We start from the raw sequence: 21,836 nt of genomic DNA on the forward strand, positions 1-21,836 counted from the left end.
AACCAGAATTAATATCTCTGAAACAAAAAGTCAAAGTAATAAATTTATTTTTGAGAGTTTTCACACAAAAATTTTGTTCATTGTGGCATCTAGATGATAAAGTGAAAATGCACACAAAATTCATTATTTTGGAACATACGCCCTTTGACAAAATGGTGTTTTTTGCTGGAAAACAGTTGGATTTATGTGATGTTTTTTTATGTGTGTCAAAAGTCTAATAAACCACATAACGGTTAAAAAATCCAAAACCTTAAAAGTTTAATAATAGAGAAGTTCAGGACAGCCTCCCCATCACCTCTTGAAGATGTTGAAAGAAATGTTAGGTCCTATCTTATTAACTTTGGTATTATACACAAGTGACCCAAAATTCATTACATTTTGTTAACTGGAACAAAAATTATTTAGAAAGTACCATTTTCGCCATCAAACATTGAAGAGTTGTATTTCCGTAGGAGTAAGTTTTTGAAAATCAATTTTAAGTATGTGCCATCTTTCGACGAGAACATTTCATGTCCACGATATTGCTCACACTTTGGAAATACCCTGTATAATTTCTTTTTTTCATTCTTAGGAAATCAGAACTATTTAATGTTCTCCTTTTACCTGTTCCGACATGGGCATCTCTCACTGTCACTGCCATGGAAAGTATCCCTTTTTTCTGTTTAATCTTAAAAATTGCAGATTTAGCAACACCAAATTTTTGCCAAATTTGTAACCGTTTGCCTGCAACTTAATTCTTGAATCAATTTGGTTTTTGAGACAATATTTTTATATACACTCACTTTCACATGAAATGCACCACCCAGTAATACTAACAATTAAGTCTTGTAATTTTGGCAAAATAATGCTTTATAATGGAGTATCAAATGATCAGACATTCAGTAAAAAGATGAAAATATTTGTTAATTAAAAAATGAATAATGAGTGACATCGCCTCGTACGGCAATGCAAGCACATACTCTTTGCGGCATGCTTTGCAACAAATGATCAATATCCTCCTGGGGTATTTCATTCCATGCTACCTCAAGATGATGTCGTAGGTCATCCACATTGTTTGGAGGCCTCGGTAAATTTCGAAGACCTATGACTCATCATGTCCCAAAAATGTTCGATGGGCGGTAGGTCTGGTGACCGTGCAGGCCAAGGCAGTATTTCCAATTGTGCTTCTTCCAGGTATTGTCGAGTAATGTTCGCACTATGTGGTCTTGCATTATCCTGTTGGAAAATGCCATTTGGTGAAGTTTGCATGAAGGGTACTGATACTGGCCTCAGAACGTTGTTAATGTAGCGACGTGCGTTTAGGGTGCTTGGAATGAACACAAGAGAAGATCTTCGACCAACACATATCGCACCCCAGACCATAACGTAAAGCTGTGTGGCGCCTTTCACAAAATTGCAAATTTCTTCTTTCACCTCGGTATCGTCTGACTTTTCTAGGACCATCATTGATCCATAAACAAAATCGCTGTTCGTCACTGAAGACGATATTGTTCCACTCATGACTCCAATCAACTCGTTCTTGACGCCAGGCCAATCTGGAAGCTTGGTGTTGGACGGTTAGTGGCAGTCGTAGATTTGGGTGGTGTGAATGCAGGCCAAAAGACGAAATTCTTCTGTGAACTGTTGCCATCGACACCCGACGATTAGAGCTCCTATCCAATCTACTGCAACAGACATTGTTGCTTGAAATCGATCACCAATGGCCATCCGTCTAAGAAGTCGATCTTCACATGCATTGCTGCTGCGGGGAGGATGTCCAGCTGGACGATGTTGCTGAACCCTTTCTTCAGACCATGAAGACCATATTCTCGCAATCGTGGTGTGGTTCCGATTCATTCTTCGGGCAATCTCACGAAGAGAAAGTCCATCCTCCTTCATGCCGATAATTCGCCCTCTATCAAAATCCGAAGCGTGGAAAAAATTTTGACGCTGTCTCACTGGGGGCATTTTGAGATGTCTTGTTCACAGTTCAACAACAAAATGAACTGATATTTCCATGTAAATATTATTTTATTTATTTACAATTTAATAAAAAATCTAAAAGGTCAATGACAAAAAAACCACCAGCATTCTTTCTTTTTTACTGAAAGTCTGATCATTTGATTCTCCATTATGAAGCATTATTTTGCCAAAATTACAAGACTTAATTATTATTATTACTGGGGGGTGCATTTCATGTGAAAGTGAGTGTATAAACAACAAACAAACTTCGCTAATAACAAACTGTCCTCAGAGACCCAATGCATGAAATAAGGACAAAACGTTTCTTTTTACACAAAAAATCAACATTTGTCCGTTGGGTATTTCCCCGAAATGGTATCGGAAATATACCCAGCCTCACAATATTGATTTTTTAAGTAAAGAGCAGTTGTTCATGTTCTGTGGCGGTTTGTACAAATTTTGCGTTGTTCACGTTACGAGGATTTTCTGTTACGCATAGTTCATATTATGGCGAGTCTACTGTAGTTTGAAAAAATATCAAATATCTCTGTTTCTACCATTGTTAGCGGAACATCATGCGGTGCACGAGTTATTTTTGACGATCCACAGTTTCGATAGAATTTTGACCAAGACGCTTCACCCTTGGATACAAATAAGTCACTTACATTGTCGAATCATCATAAGTGTCTGAATCAACTGACATTTCGTCGTCCTCTTGTTCTTCTATTTCCAAAGTTTCTTCGAATTCCGAACACTGTGAAATGACGTCAATGTTTTCGTTTCCAAACGGAGCGTCCTCTGGGTGTTCCAAGTGAAGAAATGCCGCAGCACCCTTTGCATTTACAATAAGTTTACGAGTACGCGCTCACCCTACACGATTAACGACCTCCTCAAAAGACTAGAACAAACTGCGTTGCCAACAAACGCTGAAACTGGGTCTCAACATTTAATGGAGGTGAGATGAGGAAATTCCGTGCAAAACAGGAAATGACGGGGAGAAAAAGAGAAAGAGTGGACACAACAACCGACATGACTAATTACTTCCTGGCAATGTTTGCACAATTCAATTCGAGAGCTTTAACGTTTTAATTTGGGAATACCGGAAGTACCAACGTCGTTTTTTGATGGACAGAAATTCCTAATAAATTCATTGTTATGTTGTAAAAAAGTATATTCTGCACCAAGCAATACAGAAGGCTGGAGGATAACATTCCTGCAGTTTGGGGAGAAAATAATTTGTTTTAACAATTTTACATGAGAAAAACAAGAGTGTGGGAGTCAGTGACCCCACCCGGCACTCGGAGGGTTAATAATCTATCGACCCTCATTTTCTCCTAAAAGCTCTTGGATTCTGGACCATTAAAACACGCTCAGCAACTGAATTGACTCGGCCACCGGTCATTTTTACTTTTTGCTCGGACGCTTTCACTCTACGTGCAAAACAGACCAGCTAAAAAGATTTCATTTCAGCTTGAATGTCGGCATTTTTTGTCCACTTTAATTCCCGACTATAATTTACTTCTTGCGGATGGCGCAACGCAATACTCACCAGCGTTAGGATGATAAGTGTGTTTCCAATGATCGCCAAAAGGAAGATAATCCCATATAAGGAGATTTGGATTTTTGACGAATCATCCTCGTACCAGTGGTAGAGTTTGGAGCCGGGCTGAGCAGTCGAGGACGAGTTATCTTCGTGCAATGTCCAGTTCACTTCCAAAACATTCAGTCCGTAATAACTCGCACTTTCGTTCATTTTTTCAGTAAAAAGTCACATCGAAGTTGTTGCAGAATTGAGCTTTCCTAGAAAAAGAAAAAATCTATGCACATTTTGGTTCCATGATAGAGTCGCGTTAAATTTTAAATTTCCTATCGCTAATGGAGTTAAGCGAAATGTAAATATTTGAACTTCGAACTTTGCGCGCATAAATACCTGAAATTTCGATAGATAACAATGCGTACGAGCTAACTGTTGTGAAACTGCCAGATGTCGATGATTTGCCGGTAATGATAAAAGGTATGCCAACTGCAATTAATTCGGCCAAATCGGCAGTCCTGAACCCCCTTTCAGATTTGGACGGCAGGTGTCCCTGTTTCTAGACTGCCGGTATCCCGCTTTGGAAACGGTACGACCCTCTTCTGCAATCGGAGGGCCCTAGTCCACTTTTCGGACCCGCTCAGGCAAAAAAGCTACAGCTTAATGAGTTTCGAACTAAAATCTTAGTCATGTAACTAACATTAAGGCTCTGAAAGCAAGTTTTCTAAAACCGAGTGCATGTAATGGATCCCCATGTAAAAATGGCAATGGCAAACTTGTATGTAATACCAGAAATTTCGCTTTCGAGAATATTTGAGAAGTTAAATTAGTTTTGCCTCAGATTTATCATTATGTTTTCGTATGCGCTATTTTTCAGGGGAGAAGTTATTTTTTAGGAATGCTGTTCTAAGCATCTAAGAGCAATGAAATTCAGAAAAATATGAAACGGTTATTTGACGACATCGCCTAATGAAACTTGTGCTTTCGAGCCATATACATGGGGTTTGATGATAGTACGTCAGAAAGTCGGACGGTGAATTTGTAGATGAGTTTAATAAAAATGTTCATATGGACATGAGTTCGTTTTCGCATCGTGTCCAAAAAACAGGGACGATAAGGATCTGTTCCGGCGTTAAATATTTTTATGGAAATTCGAGAGACGCCTCTTTTGAGAGGAAAACAATATTTTTAGTATTATCGGTGACGTCCCTATTCGTGTGCACTGAACATTTTAAACGAAAATTATGATACACCACTGTTCTTTTAGTAAAAATGATTTACCGAATGCTTCATATTTTAGTAAAAAAAGGTTTTTTGAATATTTTCCGCAACGTTGACCGTTCTCATGAAAACAAGATATAAAAAAAACGCATTATTATCCGACATTAAAAATACAGGTTTAAATTAGGTGAATTAAGTTACTTATAAAAGAACTGTAACTACATACGAATCGTATGCATCAAATCATTTCGAGGGCAACATAAAATATGACCAGTGGCGTCCCAAAAATGTTCTGTTTCTTAACCGAAATAAAAAAATCTGGTGTAGTAAAGTCAGATAAAGAATGAGGAGACGAATTATTTACGAATTAAATACCATAAAAATAGAATGAACAACAAGAAAACCGTTATGTGGAACATAGTGAAATCATTAACAAACATTGTCGCAACCCTAATCGTGCCCGAACAGGAACAAATAACCAACTCAAGGACTTACGTTCATACCACCATCTACATTCAACCCGTAAACACTCCCATTATCAATTTGAATCCATTAGTCTAGTCTGCGGAAGACATGCATATTATACCTCTGTCTCTGTTATTTGAATAATACGTTCCTCTCACAGACCGTAGACACATACATGCTACCTAATTCAATACACACGCAAAGATCCAAACTACAAACTATAAATAAGGAGTTGAAGATGCCCTTCATCTGGAAGAATGCATCCTTCGGTCCTTTTCCACATATTATTGCGCACTCTTTGAAAAATCCCTTGTGTAATTTTTATTGCGCTAAAAGAGTAAATTATGCAATATCTCAGTTGCAGATTGTTGCGTTTTAATTTAAAAAAAATTTACCGTGGCATGTTATATTAATTATATTATTCGTTTCAAATGGACTGGGCCACATTAATGGGGACGCCACTGGAGAATTTCAAAACATGGTTTTCCGCTCAAAAGATATGCCTCACCTATTCTACGCTCTTCAATTTTCATAACTGCATTTAATGCCGGAACTGACTCATTAGGAAAAAACGTTTTTTTTATTGCCCTGTATTTTAGACAGGAAACGAGAATGGCCTCATATTCATATGAACTTTTTTCCTAAAAATTATTAGCAGATTTAAGGCCTGAATATTTAACATTATATCATGTACCTCCCTGCATACCGCGTTTCTAAAGCATAAGAGATGCAAGATGGGTTAAATTAAGGCAAATATGCCCAATTTAATACTCATTTAGAATCTGCTTAAGTGGAACAATTCTGAATATTTCCGGAAATACACGCGAAATGCACTTGGGAAATTATATGGCTTGCAAAACTTTTCCGAACATGCAAAAGACAAACTTGAGGTTTTTTTATTCATCGTCCTTTACATGTAACAATTTTAAACGGACACTATATGTGTACACTAGTTGAACTCATCTTAAGACAATGAAATTTAGGAAACATTTATTCTATCAATACAGATGGTCTGCTTTATTGTGCAGAGCGATCACGGTTGGGAGTTTTCATATTGGATTTCCATATAAAAGCGTCCTTCCATGCGGCTTTACTTATCCCAAGGAATGAAATTTAGGTAAAAATGAAAACTGTCCAGAACAGAACTTCTCAAACCGTATAAAGACTTCTCCAGAGGAGAAATTAACTCTAGAAAAGAAAGCGCCGGAAATAAAGACAGCTTGAGTGAGTTTTAACTTTGTCAACAATCGACTTTCTCCGGAAGCTCTAAGATTAAGAATTTTCCTTTAGCAATTTTCACTCGATGTACAATGTATTCTAGTGGCAGCTTTATAGTGGAATTTCCCACAAATATTGTGCGATGAAATGGGGTTTCTCCTCAGAGCCTGTTTCCTCCTACGATTACATTAATATTATATTTATATCACAAAAGAGTAGTCGTGCGTGATGATGAAACATCCCAAGAGAATTCGAACGGGCTAACTTCGCAACTTTAAACCCCACACAACTCAAAATGTCGTCTGTGATGAGAGAAAGCTATGAAATAGCCATTGTATCAGAAAAATCGATTCAAGAGCGATTTGAGCAATGTGCAAATTTGTATGCCACTAAAGCGGGCAAATTGTCCATAAAGGGCGATGACACGTATGGGCTTAACGGATGGAAAGGGCGTTGATTCGTTTACATTTAATATTTCGGTGTTGAAATTTGCTGATGGGAATTCCGTAGTAAAAATGCGACACCTTATTTCTCGCATGCAGATGACTCTTCGCAAACTTACTTAAATCAAGTTCACAGAGTTCTCATATACGCGGAACTTCCTGTGTTTGACTTTACTATTGCGAATGTGAGTTCCGCATCAAGTCTCCATCGCTATAGATAGCATTTAGCATTGTGTGACTTGATGGGAATTTGCTATAAAGCGAGGCAAAATTGCTAGTTTAAGGCACAATGGAACTATAGTTTGGGACGTGTGTTTACTGGCATGACACAAAAGGAAGTTGGGGGAATTCCAAACTGTTAAATTATGTTAATAAAAAGAAAGCAGAATAATAGAGAAAACCCATTAGACCTTTGATAGATTTAATAACGACATTACCTTCACCATTCTATCAAGGATTCATTTGCAATACTGAAAGTTATTGCAATTTTAGGAACATTTATACAAAATCGGCTTCCCATATTAAATGAAAAAACAATACGAACTCCATAATGGCCATTTTCATTGCCCACAATACATGGACAGTCAAAACAATTAAAACAATAAAAGTGTTTCTCTCGATTAACATGGAACTACTATTTGTGTTGTCAATTTCAATCTATCAATATATGAGGTAAACTTAAATTGTAACTCAACCTTCTGAAAGCTCCACTACAAGCCTCAGTAATGGCCTTTTGACTGTGCCTTCTGGCAATTTTATGCGGACAGCTGGGAAATCTTTATTCCATTCGTTTTCCTCTTTTTTTAACTCAAGAGTGTGTATAATAAGAAAAATAAACAAGACTGGATGTTAAATTATTTTCGAATTTAAATCGATTCCAGTAACCTAATTGGAAGTTTATACGCCTAAGCTTTTGAAACGTGATTTAATGGATTCCAAAGATGCACATTTTCCATGCCAACCATCTCAGTTTCACATTCTACATGCAAATTTCGGGTTTTTTCTCGGCCTGATGCTGTCCCATTGGAAGCCATATCTCCAGCAACGAATAATAACTTTCAATACTGCAATCACTATATGCAAATGGATCTGCTTGTCGAACATAATCTGGCAAAATTGCCGCCGGGAAGTGAGAAGAGCCGTTATTCAATTCCGTGAGAAATCTCTTTAAACCCTTAAAAAGCTTCCTTCACTTTGGGATTACAGTGAATAACACTTTATAGATTTTCAGACAATCGAGTTGCTAGAGAAAACTCATTAAAACCTGCTGCAGCTCGATGACATTTGCAATTAAGAGACTCGCTGCAGGAAGAGCTCTTATCTAGAGTCGATACTGATATTGGAAAAAGTTTAGCCGTCTTGTTCATTGGCCACTGCCTTTACGAGTTCTGTATATGTCTGTAAAATGTTGCGTCAAAATAAATATTTGTCTTCAGGTCTACCCACTTTTATCAACTTCCATACTTGCAGAAGAAACAGCATGAAAACTTTAAACTTAGCCAATAATGTTAACAATGTAAGCTAGGTAATTGTACATAAAATTGTACATAAAACTCCATAGTCATCGAGTTTTATGCGCACATTATGTTTTTGTGCACTGGGTGGTAGTGCGAGAATGGTTGAATAACCGATTTCCCGACAAATGCATTAATAGAACGAAATCGATAGAATGTCCCGCAGGATCAGCAGACTTAACGCAGTTAGACTGTTTTGATGGGAGCATGTAAAATTGGTTGTTTACAGATCCCAGTCTGAAAATATTGACGATTTGAAAAGAAAAAACAGAAGGAAGCAAGGCTATTCCAAAAACATCGGGTCAGTTAATTTTGAAAGGTTTTCTGATTTTACATATACAGGGTGTCCATTTAACAACAATTCCAGTTTCTATAGGTCTATTGGTGATTTGATGAAAAAAATCAATTATGGGAGCACATATGGGGCTAATAAAAGTGAATTTTAATGTAGCGACAACTCTACAGGGTGTCCCAAAAAAGCGAGTCGTCATAAAATCTCATCTTTTTATTCCTGATAAAATTTTCTCGAGTATATGTTAATTTCTAGATTTTTTTTACCCTGGTATGCAGTGACTCGAAGCTATAACGTTTTAAAAGAATGTTTAGACATTGGCAGTGCCTCATAAAAAAACTTAATATCGTATTTAGCTTAAGTTATATTTTGATAATTTTAAGATGGATTCTGATGTAAGATCACCTTAACAGACACGAATACTTATTTATTCAAAAACATACAAAAAAAAATACATACAGGATATTGACGTAAAAACTTAATTTTTTACTCTTTTAACTTTAACATTCTTGATTTTTTTCATATGACAGTGTGGGTTTTTATGGCCCAGGATGAAAGAAAATTCAATTTTCTTCATTTTGTCATATTTATTTTAATGTTAACAGAATTATTTATTATATCGAAAAAATCTGCATTTATGGCTAAATACGTGGGCGGTTGCAATAGTATCGATGTTCGTTTTCAGTTTTCACAGCTCATCCACCTTATCACCTAATAAGCTGTTAAATTAAACACAAGTCGATCCGAAAAAGAGTTTATTATTAATTTAAGTTCTGGCTATATGAAGCGGTAAAAATGAACTGACTAACGCTAATGTCTTATGATTAAAAGAAAGCAATCGGCAATGCTGATTCTGATTATTATTTGCCGCCTAAGAGAATTGACTCTAAGCAGAATCAGCGTGGAATAATAAGAATAAATCACTCCAAATAGCGATTAGATATGAGCTTAAAAATAAAGGCTCAAATATTCTTCTAATCTAATTTCGTTTTTAACATAAGCTCTTACGTTAATGCTTTAATTTTCCAATAGTGATAAAGTGATGTGTTGTCCAGTTGATTTTCTCCTTTTCAGTTCGTTTTCTTTTCATAATTAACACTTCCTGCCCATTCAGACCACTCCTTAATTGGGATCTTTTTCATTAGGAAATTGTGCTTAAACTCAACATGCCAATAAACAAATTTCATCTCATGAACCAATTAATGAAAATCATAAATGAACTGTCAAAATTGAAAACAAAATAACATTGAAACCATAGCATTGCATGCTACTCAAATCAGAAATTCTAGAATCTATTCTAAAATGATTAAAATCTAATTTAAGTTAATTTCAATATTATTTTTTTAATAAAGTATTCTAAATATCTAAAATTTCTTTTGAAACATCATAATTTCGGGTCCCTGCATCTCAAGGTAAAAAAATCCAGGAACTAACACAGGCTCAAGAGAGGATTCCATCACGTGATGAAAAAAATGCAGGTGGTCTCATTTAAAAGAATTACAATTTATGACGCCCCGCTTTTTTGGCACACCCTGTAGCGTTTGCCACTAATTTTAAAAAACACCTTCATTAGTCTCGGCTACCTTCCCAAGATTAATTTTTTATAATATCACATATAAACTCACATTAAACACATAAAAACTTATGTTAAATTAGCACCTTGTGTAGTCTAATCGCAATAGTCTAGACACAAAAAAATCGAGAGAAGTTCATACTAACGACGGTGTTCGTAGAAAAGAGGGTGTAATAAAATAATGTTTATTAATAAACACCAAATGAAATTATATATTTTCAAGATAAAAGAAATCAGTAATTTTTTTCTGGAAATTTTTTTGAAAAATTTTGGCCATTACTACTTGTTCCAGAATCCGTTTAAGTTAAATGATTTCGCTCGTATTTATTGAATTTTGACTCGACCATTCTATGGCGATATTTAATGCCCTAACGACGTCGCAATGACAAATTTTTTCAATATGTGGATAATTTTTACCTTCATTCTCGTTTTCATCGTAATAAACATCATCAAGACTAATAACTCCTACCACATTTTTAGTTAAATCTTCTACATATGCAGCACTGTGTTCAGCCTATAATTCCAGTTTATCATTATATTATAACATTAAACCTCTGAAAAATATTTAATCTCATTGTGCATTAACTTACTAGACCAATTTCCTGCAGCAAATTTATTATATCCTTAATGGTATCAGAGAGCCATGCTATTTCATTCCTTAACTTTTGCTGGAATATACGTAGAAGAAGGTTATCTTCGTCTTCACTCTTCTTACCTCTATCAGAACCTGTAAGGATGTTTCTCCAGCACTTCTCAATAACACCTGCATCTAATTTATCCCATACCGCAAACAAACGTAGAATTATCTCTTTTAATGAAATGTTCTGGAGAGCTCCCGCCATTGCTTCTTCTGATGGTACAACATAACCGACCAAAATGTTTCTGTAGACAGTTTGATGAGCTACAAAATGTTTTGATCTATTGGTTGTAAAGGGCAGCAAGAATTTTACCAAAATTATCCCGTCTTTAGTTCTTGGTTGTGTTACTGGTGCATGAGAAGTTGGGTTACGCAAAAGAAGAGTTGCTTTCTGTGGTAACTTTTGAGCACGTAGAAAGCGTCTCATCAATGAATTAATAATTTTGAGATATTAACGTTCTTGTGATACAAAATGTTAAAAATAACATTTTTCTCAAAAAGGTCTGTTGGCGGCCAGGTATTTTTAGTGTTTTTTTATCAACAACTGGATTATTAAAATTTTTGAAGCGTCTTAGATTTTTCATTTTTCTAAATACTGTGGATTTCTATCTATGATATCCTGAACCATTAGCACGCCCCATATATGTCAGTCTTCAATTTGAAATTTTTAAACCAGAAGGTGTTTTTCGGTCAATGCGACATAAGTTTGGTCGGGTAATAACTATCAATACAATCCTGTTTCCTCAGCGTTGTAAATCTAGTGACAATTTGAATCATATTCCTCAAAAGTACGTTTTATTAATCGTATTTGAAAAGGTCCACCACATCTGCTTTGGATGATAATTTCTCTCCTATGATTTTTAAAAATCTTATAACACGATGATGCTTCAATCTCTGCAGCCAACCATCAGTAGCTGTGGAAATATCAATGTTTAAATTTTTGGACAGCAACAATGCCTTTTGTTTCAGCGTATCTCCTGATACTATTAAATTCTTGCCTCCCTGCTTGAGGAACTAGTCGTACAAATTTTTCTTCAATAGCGGAAATGCTGACTGGTTCCAAGTACATTCTTTCAATGGTTGCAACGTGTGAATTATACCATCGACAATCCAATTGTTGTTTTTTTTATCCCGCAAATTGTCAATTATTGCTATTCCGGACTTTTTGGATAATGTGGTGACAGGCGTCCCTTTATTATGCTCTTCCAGAATGTTGGTCTTCTCGCTCAAACTTAAACATGTTTTCTTTAAATTTCCCATCTGGATATGAGCATTTACAGGACTATATTTGTTTCTGATAAGTATAAATTTACGTACCCATTACGTACACGACTGACTACGCATTCACAATCTACATGCAGAATACTTCGAGAAATATAAAGAGGGACTTCCCGCAACAGTAACCAAACAAAAATTCAGATAGAAAGTTAATAAATGCACTTGTTTACACAATGGAAAGTGTACGTTGTTCACACCATACGGAGGTCAATGTTAATAATTTCATGTTCTCACCACCGAGTCGTTCATATTAACGCATGTTCACACTAGCTCGATTGGATTATATTTTATTCTGAGAAAAGTTTGTTAACAGACGTAAAGTGTTTCAAAAATAGAAATAATTTTTCTAGGAAAGTTTCTAATATTGCCGAGTTTAGATACAACATCCGAGGGAGCAAGACGTGTCCAGTGCGAATCATAACAATTTTTTAACGAGTAGATTTTGTGGAACGGCACAGGAATTCTAAGAATCAAATAACAAAATTTATAAAAACGCATCCTGGGAACATGCTTAAGTCTGCTTCCTACCAGGTTTCTGGAAAGGCAAACTTTCCAAGCCTAATAAAATTAAAAAGAGAGAAGAAGCAAACACCGCCTGAACTACGTCCTCCACCCCAATGCAACAATCCAAAAGACCAGCACTTGAAAGGTTATCATAAACACCAAGGAAATTAATATTCAAGCAGACTACACAACGCCGCCATCTTATTCTGGATAACACACTTGTATCGGTATCTTTTTGGCTGTTTTGCACATGGAGTTTTAATGAGTGCAAGACAATTAGGTGATTTATAAGTGCGACGAAAACAGGGCAAAAAGGGCTTATATTCAATTAACGCATTCTGATCAAACCATGTTTGTTTAGAACGCATTAATTGAAAAAACTTTTTACACTGTCTTCTATAGACAGGTTAAATTAAAATGTGTCATGGGATATGTCTTGAAGAACGCCCTGGAATTTACATCTTCTATTTTGGGGGTAAGTCCTTAGAGGGTGTGCAACAGAAATTTGCTTTAAAATTTCCCGGTCAGCCTGCTCCTTCGGTGAGCACAACCAGAAACATTGTGAGAACTTGAAAAAATATGGATGTGTGAATTCTTCTCATTTAGTTAAAATGAATCCACGCGACCACAATTGAGAAAGCTCCCATGAGAAAGAAAAATTGGGCATTTTTCTTACGGATCAAGAAGAACCTCGTAGTTCTACTGAAACCATAGCAAGTAGGGTTGGTGTATCTAATTAAAACGTATGCAATGCTCTTCAAAACGGTAAGTATAAATCATGCAAACTGCATAAGTCAAATTAGCTTATGGGCTCAGATCACAGGTCTCGCATGGCGATGTGTGAAACTTGATGAAAAAGGCGTGTTGGAGAAACTGCAACATAAAAACCGCTCTCACGCATTGCCCTAACATCTGGGCAATAAATTTGGTAAAGAGAGAAAACAGAACCTAAAATTCGATATACCATTAGGTGCCAAACCACGGGTACCGCGCTAATCACCTTTCATCTGATTTACTTCCACCCTGATTTATGAAATGCAAATTGTCCAATAGATTAAGGGCCGCAGTAAATTAGGATGGAATGTCGCAACAAACTCGCAGGTGAACATGAACCAGAGGGTGTTAGCGATAAGACATGGTGTGAAAGCATCAAGGTGGTGATTTTCCCACGAAATCGTGGGAAAGAACCAGACTCGGGGACCTGCATTTTTCGGGAAGGAGCAGGAGCTCCTCTTGGAGCAAAAACCAGAACCGTTTCCCACCTCATCGCATTAACAGTAACTTCTTTCTCAATTTCATAAATTAGACCACAGAACTTTACGAACTTCTCACGCTCTCGTCGCAATAGAAATCTATACACGGGAATTATTGTTAATAGTTTAATCACGCTGTAATTCAACTAGTCTGTGATTAAATTTAATGTAATTTGTGTAACCGAGTTTATATAGCTTCTCGAACCTTTGGAACCCCATTATTTTATAACGGTAGCCCGTCTGGTCCTTCGACTCGATTACGAACCCCGCCAGCACATTTGGATTCCTTTGTAGGTGCCTAGTGAGACAGTCATTACTGTTAAGCAGGATCTCAGGAAGCCCCTGGCATACACAAGGCGAAAGTCGATACAAATTTTATCTCCAGCATTCATTTTCACCGATGAATTCAATTTTTCATTGTATAGAAGACATAATCCACCTGTTGCTCGATTCTGGACCCAAAAAAATCCTCACGAGAATTATGCGAGAGACACTCGGAGACCTCAAAAACTTAACGTTTTGAGCTGGGATTTTGCACGATCACATTACTGGATCTTCCTTTATTGAGGGAACTTTGAAGGTTTAAAAATATTTAGAACTTCTTAAACATCAAGTTGTTCCAATTATTACTGAGTTTCATAACCCTTTGATGCATGATGGTACAATATATTTCTGCACGCTTACATGATCTGGATCGTTTTGACCCATGGAAAAAGAAAGCGAAATTTACTGACGAGTTGATTTTTTTTTAATCACACAAAGCCAATATCTGAGTTGCTAAACTATCAGCTTTATTAAAACTATATTACCGAACTAATCTATATACATTATGTACATCTACTAACAATTTATATAATTTGTGTTGCTGTGTTTACCACAAATGTAAACTTTACATTTGCAACAAGTTTTAGATGTTTTTCTGTCTATTTTCGGTTGACAGAGTCCATACCTTTTCCATTTGGTACCCTCAGAAGCGCCTGATTCATTATTTGATACTTCGGAAAATGAATTCCACATAAACGCACAGCTCCCTTTAATTCATGGTTTAAATTGATAGGCGTGCTTCGTGTTCTTATGCGTAGCATGATCATTTGTATAGCAACACTTTGTAGGAAAAATCTGCGTTTGTGAGAAACATTACCGCATCAATTATTATTTTTTTGAAAGTCGAATATTATCCCAGAGTTGACCTCAGCAATCTCCAGCATATTACTAAACGACACCACAGGCCAACGTTTAGGCTGTCATTTGCACGAATAAGTTCTTGCTTCTTGCTTTTAGATCGAGAGAATCAACGCCAGACTTTCTTGAATTATAATAATGCACAATTTGTGTCTTTGTCTTCTGAGCATCAATTATATTTTTTTCATTGTGCATGGTGCTCAAACGGACAACATATTTATTGAGCTTTATCACGTAGCTTACTAAAGTAATTTCCTCCCTAAATACGAATAAATTTGAGTATAAAGCTCTGTTTTTATTTGGCCTTATGCAAAATGGACATTCCCTTTTATTTCGCCTTAGTGTTCCTACCTTCCTCCGTAAGTTTTTTGGCAAGTGGTATGTCAGTAAATCAATTGTCAGAAGGCACGTTTCCACCACTGCGTTCAATTACACGACGTGGCAGATCTACAATTGAGTAGTCCAAATTTTGCTGAGGGGATTTCCCAGAAGCACGGTCAGTATACAGAGTGTTAGGGAAATAACTTTTGTAAATTTAACCAATGATTAAAAACATCATTTTGAACAAAAAACTTCCTTACGACTGGGATCGTAAATGCAACCATTTTCCCAGAAAATAAAAATACTTTTTTTGAAAATTGGCAACGTCGCTTCGTGTTTATTTTATTTTGATTGCTCTCTAAATACCCTTATTTTTGCACAAGTTATTTGGGCCCGGTCCTATTAATTACGGGTCCAATACTTTATCGCTTCACCCGCAAAGTTAACTTGGGCGACCCTTTAAAGGGTCCAGTTTTCAAGGTTCAGTGTGGCGTTATCGCTTAAGTTTACTTTTACCGGTTAACTGATATTATTAGTTATTAATTAAGTTTTAAATCGTTTTTAGCAATGTTATTGTTTAATAATTTCAACTTTTTTTTGTTGCACGTGGAACAATAAACATCTTTTAAGTGTGTTTTGCAACGTTTAATTAAAATCTTAAGCTTATCATAGTTTTTGGTTGCCAACATTAACATATTGTTTAAACCACAGTAGAACTCCGGTTATCCGAGGTAACATGGAAGGGAGGGGTACCCTTCTCGACTAACTGAAAACTCGGATAATCCGGATTTATTTTCTATTCATTCAAAAAATAAACAGCAATACTTTTAACCGGTTTGTTAACGTTTTGAACATGTAGATAAGTACATTACTAAACATTGAAATAGATGTCTGTGTGCTTTTGTTTCAAATTGGATTTTCTTTTTCTCGCTGCAATATTTCTCTATCTATTAAGGAGAAGCACATTCGCTGAGATTGCCTCTGACTGTTGTTCGATATAACTCAAAGCTTTTTCCAAAGAAGCAAAATCTTCTCGACGAGAGATCTTTGTGGAACGTTGTTCATCCACCGTTTCGTCGTCATCATCGTCATCTGATTTTTCGATTTCATGAAAGGCATTCATTATTTCTTCAATATTCATTTCTTTTCCTACATCATCTGCTGTAACCCATTTAATAACATCTTGTCTAGTCACATTTTCGCAATCTCTTAATGTTTGCATTAATTCAAATCAACTTTCTTTCTTCGTCTTCTGCCTTGCCGTCAAGTTTGAAAAGGACATTTTTGCACCGCTTCTCAGTTTCAAAGCTAATTGATTTTATGGAGTATCATCTTCACTATCATTACAGTCCTCAAAATCATTTTTTTTCCAAAATATAATATAGCATAGAATTTCAAGCTTGACTTACCCAATAAATCACGTTTTTCAGTACAATTTTTCTGATTCCACTGATAATATCACCTTTTCCTGCGTATTCTAATAGATGTTCAAGATATAAACGCTTATAGTTTCTTTTAATGTTTTCGAAAACACCTTGATCCAGTAGTTGCATTATACTGGTTATATTTCGACGAAAAAATTTTACAACAATTTCGCCACGTGAGTACTTGTCCACGGTGAGAAAGGGCATTATCCATTGACAAAATTGCTTTAAGGGTAAAACGGTTTCTGTTAAAAAATTTAGTCACAGATGGCACGAACTCTTTTTTAAACTAGTTAGTAAATAAAGTCGTATCCATCCACGCGCTCCTCAAACTTTTGTAACATACTGGTAGGGCTTTAAAAGATATTATCTCAGGCAAAATGATGAGATATCTTTTAAAGCTCGTGGAGGTGCAGACTTGCCAATCACCATCAAAGGCATTTTATGCTTGCTAAATGCATTGGAATATGCCATTATAGTTAATATTTCCTTACGTCGTTTGTGCCCAGGAGTTGATTTTTCCTGTTAAGATGCCAACGTTTTTGATGGAAGCATTTTATACTTCATACCAATTTCGTCACAGTTGTAAATTTGATTACATATGCACCCAGAATCTTCGATTTGCTTTTTAATAGAACCTGTTGGAGTAACTCCAACATAAAGGCCGCTCTCGCGCAATGCCCTAACGTCTGGGCAACAAATTTAGTAAAGAGAAAAAGCAGAACCCAAAACTTGACGTACCATTAGGTGCCAAATCATGGATATCGTGCTAATCGTCTTTCATCTAGTTTACTTCCACCCTGATTTATGAAGGGCAAATCATAAAATAAATAAAGGGCAGCAGTAATTTAGAATGGAGTGTAGCAACAAACTGGCAAGTGGCCCAAGAACCAGAGAGTGTTAGCGATAAGGGAATGGTGTGAAAGCATCAAGGTGGTGATTTTCCCACGAAATCGTGGGAAAGAACCAGACTCGGGGACCTGCATTTTTCGGGAAGGAGCACCACTTCTCTTGGAGCAAGAACCAGAACCGTTTCTCACCTCATCGCGTTAACAGCAACTTCTCTCTCAATTTCATAAGTTAGACCACAGAAGTTTGCAAACTTCTCACGCTCTCGTCGCAATAGAAATCTATACACGGGAATTATTGTTAATAGTTTAATCACGCTGTAATTCAACTAGTCTGTGATTAAATTTAATGTAATTTGTGTAACCGAGTTTATATAATTTCTCGAACCTTTAAAACCCCATTACTTTATGACGGTAGCCCGTCTGGTCCTTCGGCTCAATTACGAAACACCGGCAGAGTATTTGGATTCCTTTGTGGGTGCCTAGTGAGACAGTCCCTACTGTTAGGCAGGAACTCAGGAAGCCTCTGGCCTAAACAAGTCTTCTTTAAAATTTTCAATTGATGACACATCAGCAGAAAGTTTTTGTCCACATACAGTTAGTTGACGTACACCGCAATGCTTTTTCCAGCGGTAAAGTCATCCAGAACCTGCAGTAAACTGATTTATCTCTGGAAATTGCCTACTAATCGTTATTGCTTTCTGTTGTAAAATTGGACCTGACAGAGACACACCTTTTGATTTTTGCTGGTTAAACCACATGAATAAAACTTCGTTAAACATTTCATAGTCGCTAGTTTTCATTAATTTTCTTCCCGGCGACGAAGAGCCTCGATTTATACACGACACTTCTATTTTTGTGAGGTCTCTTTTCCAATCTCCAACTGTTGTCTCACCTACTCCATAATCCCATGTAACAACTTTAATTGTCTCTTCAACTTCAATTCTTCTGATAGCTTTTAATTTTTCTTCAATGGAAAGACAATTCTTTTACGCTTTTTTTGCTCCATTAAAATGCGGCAAAAAAAACGAAAATTCAAACAAGGCACATTAGTATTACCCTTAACTGCCAGAACTCCAATCAAATAAATTATATGAGTATACTATTCCGTAGTAAACACAGTAACACACTGCATTCGCGCAAATTTACATGCTAAAAAAGTCCAAAAATATAAATAAGGAAAACCCTCACACGGGCCAGGGGGATTCCCCGACGACCCCGAGGATTTTAAATGGAAACATACACATACATATTTTACAAGCTCGGTTAATTCGGTGTTCAGATAATCGTGACTCGGATAATCCGGTGTTCGGATAATCGTGACTCGCTTAATCGGGGTTCTACTGTATTAGGGTGTCGACCCCTGTAAGGTTGTTTTTCGTTAAAAATTATGTTTTTAATCGTTAGATAAATGTACAAAAGTTTTTTTCCTCTAACATCCTGTATACTATTCCTATATATTAATCTTACATATACACTGATTTTCAAAAAAAACCGCAACATCAAGAAGAACGCATTGTATGTATTTGAAATTTTGGTATGATTTTAGACTTGTAAAGAGAAAAAAATGATAAAAATTTCAAGTTCGTATTTTCATGCGATATGAAGTTTTTCTTTACTTTTTTATCTATGACGATCGTTTTTTTTGCAATTTTTTTTACAGGCGGATAGCGATAAAGGTACTATTGTTAGTACCATATTGAATGTGTGGTAGTGCAAAATGCAGTTTATCGGCAGTTAACTTCCTTTGAAAGGGGAAGAATTGTTGGTATGCATGAGGCAGGTTTACCTTTCCGCGAAATTGCACGTAGATTGGATCGAAACGCATCAACAGTACTAAGAGCTTGGAGAGATTGGTCTGACGATGGGTCAGTAAATCGTCATCGTGGTAGTGGCCGTCCAAGAATGACGAACCAACGCGAAGACCGGCGACTTCGTCGTTCAGCGACAGGCGCCCCGTTTGAAATAATTCCGTCTCTTGGTGCTAACTGGGTAGCCGCCCTAAATCGAAGGGTCTTCCTTAGTACGATGTATCGCAGAATTCGAAGTTTTGCACTAAATTCATATCGTCCTATGGGTCGGCTTCCATTATCACGAAACCACAGGGTGGCCCGACTGGAGTGGTGTCGTCTGAGAGTGCAATGGGTGGATGAGTGGAGAAGAATCGTGTTCAGTGATGAGAGCCGATTTTGTTTATGGCGATCTGATGGACGGTTACGTGTGAGAAGGCGCAGAGGAGGGCGATTAAATTTGGACTTTTTGGAAAGGCGTCATTCTGGTTTAACACCAGGTGTCATGGTTTGGGGTGCCATCCTGTATGGTAGTCGGTCTCCTCTTGTTTTCATTTATGATAGACTAAATGCTCAGAGGTACATTAATAGTGTCTTAGAACCGGTTCTTGTACCATACACGCACGACCATCCTGGAAGCACATTTCAACAACATAATGCGCGACCACATGTGGCCAACGATACTTTGAGGTATTTGAAAGCTGAAAATTTGGATACTTTGCCTTGGCCAGCTCGGCCTCCAGATTTGTCCCCAATAGAGCATGTATGGGATATAATGGGTCGGAGACTTCAACGTTTAGCTCGCCCTCCAGAGACCATAGATGAACTCCGCGAGCAGGTGCAGCTTGCTTAGGATACAATACCACAGGAAGATATTGACAATTTAATTTTAAGCATGCCACGTCGCTTACAGGAATGTATTAATTTAAGAGGAGATACCACCCATTATTAAATTATTATTAAATTTTTTCTCTTATTCACAATAATTTTCTTTTGATATTTTGATCGTTTTTCTCTATTATCCGACCCAACGTAATGCCCGAATTTCAAACGTGTACGATGTGTTCTTCTTGGTGTTGCGATGTTTTTGAAAGTCAGTGTATAAGACGTTGACCTATCACACATCCAAAAAAATTTAATGCCATATTTGGAAGGCTGGTTTGGCACATACTGCAAAAATGGATATCTTCCTCTAAAGGGTATCAGTTGCTTATCGATATGAACCCTTTTTCCTTCTCCGTATTAATTTGTGTCGTTTTTTATAGATTTGTCCCAAATATTGCTTACAGCTGCCAATTTATCAGTCTCTAACCTGGTACTGCTATTTTTTTTACTATCAAATATCACAACTGATCGAATACATTCAGATCTCTTTGTAGACATAGTTGCTTCATGAAATGAATTATGCTCTTCAGACCACGTTTTTCTGATTGATACGTCCCAGTTTTTTTCCACTCCGGCTAATATGAATGAACCAATAAAGACATTCATTTCTTCGAAATCAAAATTCTTCCACTTTTTCTTTAAAATTTCAGCTTCTCTCTTTCCTTCTCGATTAGTGCAAATGCAGATTTCTGCAATAGTCTCTTTTGTGATAAAAGAAACAATGCATCTTTTGGTGTTTTAGTTGATGTGTTTCATTTTGGCCCTTTATGGAAATTGATTGCATTTCCTTGAAACAGTCTCCGACTTCTTAAAGGATTTTCTTCTCAAATAATTCCAGTTTTACCTCTCCTCTCTTTTGCGAAAATATGCGATGCAGCTAAATTTCTTGAAATTTCACTTTCATTATCACTTTCATGTTCGCCGTCAACATGCAACCACTATCACTTTCGCTTATAGAGTCGATACGTTCTTCTTCAGACTCATCCTTGTCACTAGAAAGCGGATGTGCATTCGACATGTCCTCCATTATTTGCTCAAATTTTCTATCTGTTAGCCCTCTTCTAGCCTCGTTTGCAGCTATATATTAAAACAATATATGAGTTGTTCCAATTACGGAAGTTTTTTTTTTTTTTTAATTCCTACAGGTCACCGAATTTAAAGTAGATCTAGTCATATGTAAAAATAACTATGTTTTCCACTTTACACTAAATAACTGAATTAAAACAGCAAATAACTCTTCGCAAACCTTTATTAGAATGATTTATGGATTCGCAGATTTCTACTGGGATTCCCCGTTATTAATATGAGCATTGTTACCAATGCAACATTGACAATCAATAGAATTCATTGTGGGTCTATTTGACCCGTTATTATGTACAAATGTACGGCGACAAACACAAAACAATACGATTCTACTTTACGATAACAATTCCTTACCCGTGTAATGTAATGGACCAATGTCATGACGCGTGTAATGGTATTCCTGACAGTCAAGAAAGGTACCAAATGAAAT

At 36.6% G+C, this 21,836-nt stretch overlaps 1 protein-coding gene across 4 annotated transcripts in view; it reads right to left on the reverse strand.

Moving 5' to 3' along the window:
* The window catches only part of LOC136343808 (cholecystokinin receptor-like), a 414,493-nt gene that overhangs the window by 286,978 nt on the left and 105,679 nt on the right, over positions 1-21,836 (reverse strand). For 3 of the 4 annotated variants that reach the window (XM_066290784.1, XM_066290782.1, XM_066290783.1), the window contains one exon: positions 3,491-3,741. In XM_066290784.1, the coding sequence (XP_066146881.1) occupies positions 3,491-3,694 (204 nt within the window). In that variant the 5' untranslated portion in view covers positions 3,695-3,741. Of the gene's footprint in view, positions 1-2,602; positions 2,795-3,490; positions 3,742-21,836 lie in introns of those variants that run through there. The other variant, XM_066290786.1, reaches the window with a different exon arrangement.

This window comes from Euwallacea fornicatus, chromosome 15, assembly GCF_040115645.1.
Source record: "Euwallacea fornicatus isolate EFF26 chromosome 15, ASM4011564v1, whole genome shotgun sequence".
Classification (NCBI taxonomy): Eukaryota; Metazoa; Arthropoda; class Insecta; order Coleoptera; family Curculionidae; genus Euwallacea; species Euwallacea fornicatus.